Source organism: Arachis duranensis, chromosome 2 (genome assembly GCF_000817695.3).
Source record: "Arachis duranensis cultivar V14167 chromosome 2, aradu.V14167.gnm2.J7QH, whole genome shotgun sequence".
Taxonomy (NCBI): Eukaryota; Viridiplantae; Streptophyta; class Magnoliopsida; order Fabales; family Fabaceae; genus Arachis; species Arachis duranensis.
Window position 1 is genome coordinate 49,919,899 of NC_029773.3, and position 2,256 is coordinate 49,922,154.

General features: G+C 33.5%; 1 protein-coding gene across 9 annotated transcripts in view; it reads left to right on the forward strand.

Moving 5' to 3' along the window:
- Positions 1–344: 344 nt before the first annotated feature.
- The window catches only part of LOC107474432 (uncharacterized), a 4,112-nt gene continuing 2,200 nt past the window's right edge, over positions 345–2,256 (forward strand). For 2 of the 9 annotated variants that reach the window (XR_002370627.2, XR_002370628.2), the window contains exons 1-3: positions 346–804; positions 1,421–1,586; positions 1,788–2,064. Coding sequence is in view for 1 of the 9 variants with exons in the window: in XM_016094053.3 (XP_015949539.1) it covers positions 743–804; positions 1,421–1,586; positions 1,913–2,029 (345 nt within the window). In the remaining 8 variants the exon portion in view is untranslated. Of the gene's footprint in view, positions 805–1,420; positions 1,587–1,787; positions 2,065–2,256 lie in introns of all 9 variants that reach the window. The other 7 variants (XR_008006099.1, XR_001589278.3, XR_001589279.3 and 4 more) reach the window with 7 other exon arrangements.

Genomic DNA, 2,256 nt, shown 5'->3' on the forward strand with positions numbered 1-2,256 from the left:
AAAAAACTTATTATTCTCTTTCGTATACTTAAAATCTATCCAATACGTTGTATTTTTTTGTTACAACGTATTAAAATTTACCCAATAATTTAAATATTAAACCCCAAAATCATTAAAAAAATATAGTTTTCAAGCGTATTATAATTTCTTTATTTTTGCTTCCTTTTTTATCTAAAGAAATATATTTTTTCTGTTAATAGAAACTTATGTCACTTGAGCTAAGGCTCATTGGCATTTGAGTGAGCTTTACACGCTGCTATGTCCCACAAGGATTCCTCATCTGAGAATTGCATGTAGTTACATCCCAGGCCCAGTTCAAATAATGAGCCTGCTATCCCAATTGAACCCAACAACTACATTGGTCTCTTCCCAAACGTATCCAAAACAATGAATACAAGAAAACAGCCCATTACAATTGTAAAAGACAGGAGATGCTTTTCACCGTTGATCTCTGGTTTCTTGAACACTTTGGTTCAATAATACACCGCACGCAATATTCCCTGAAGCTTGCACGGTAAAGTTTGACCCCAATGGCAGCAACAAGAGTTTCCAACACAGATCTACAACGTGTGGCAAGCAATCCCTTCCATACACCTTTTCGATTACTCTCATTTCTAGAGGAATCGGCAGTTTCTGATATCTCAGAGAAGACACTGATGGAGGTGGCGGTGGTTATTTTCCCTAGCTGATACGTCGGCTTTCCTGAGGCACATAGATCTTTGTTTGGGATTTTCACGAGTTGATGGAGGAGAACAGCCTTACTGAGACATGCTGGTTCAACATCTTGGCCAATGATCTCCTTCGGTAAGAATACTCTGGATTTCTCTCTTCGTCTGGTACTGATTTTTGAATGTTTTCGATTTGGGGTTTCTTTTGTGTTTTGGTTGTGTTTGATTTGGGATTTGGCTTGTGTTTAATTTTTTTTTCTTTTACTCATGATTTCTCACACAGCGATTCCCCTCCCTTTCTCCCCCTCTCTTCCCGGGTTATGGCTTAAGTCATACTGGGAATTTTTCATTCCTTTTATGTTGGTTTCGATGATTCATACAAATTCAATGGGCATGATTTAATTGAAACTGAGGATTTTACTTTGATTCTTCTTTCTTGGTCTTTATTCGCTGATTTTTTTTTTCTATTCTTACCAGATCTACAGATTCGTGTATTAAAGGTCAATTGTTCAATTGAAAAATACCATTCACTAAATACTTAGACACATGCGTTTGTAGCTGCATGCATCTAGGATTTTATTAATATTTCAATGAATTATATTATAATTGGCTATGTTTTGTTTTTTCTTTGTCTTTTATTTTTATATTTTTGTATAATCCTTTATCTCCCTCTGTTTTTACGTTGTTCTTACCGTATTATTTTCGTGGTTTCTTATAATAATGTTCTAATGTTATTTAATTTCTTGAGGCAGCTGGCAATTGGATGGGGCCTTTTCGGGCGACTACTATGATTCCACCTCTCCGGACGGCGGAGCTTCATCGGCGGTATCCATGGACATTGTCTCTGACCAAAATAGCATGAAGCAGATCAATGAAAGGCTCTTTGCACTTAGGACAGCCGTTCCCAACGTAACCAAGGTATATAGATTCAACCCAGAATATTTGATGACAAAAAATTTACAAAAAACAGTCAAAAGTTAATTTATTTGAATAAATATTAAATAAAATAAGTTTAAATTATTTTTTTTTGTCTTGCTAATATTATAGTAGATTTAGAATTATAGTTTATTTTGGACAATCTTCCAGATCTTTAAATTTCAATTAGTGATTATTAAATAGATGGATAAGGCATCAATCATAAAGGATGGAACTCGTTAGATATAACACTTGCATGAAAAAGAGAGAAGGATCCAAGACGAGATAATGGAGGTTAAATTTAAGAAGCTCAATTCCAATTATTGCAGCATTGGCAGCAGCAGGAGACTATGATTTTGAACAGAATCTTCCCATTGTTATCAGATCTAAGAAGAAGAGACCCGATAACCTTTTCTTTGATACCTCGACTTCTTCTTCCTCAATAAATAACACCAACTATTTTCCTATTGAACTGATTGATGTAAGTATATATTTTCAATGTTGTTACAAAGACAAAAAAAAAACCTGGTCAAAATTTGTTTTATTCAATATTTATTAATTATTGCTAAAATTAACAAATACTAAATAAAGTAAGTTTTGCTTATTTTTGCCTATTTTTTTTGTTATTAAAATTTGTTTTATTTACTATACATGAGTTTTTCTTTTAATGCAC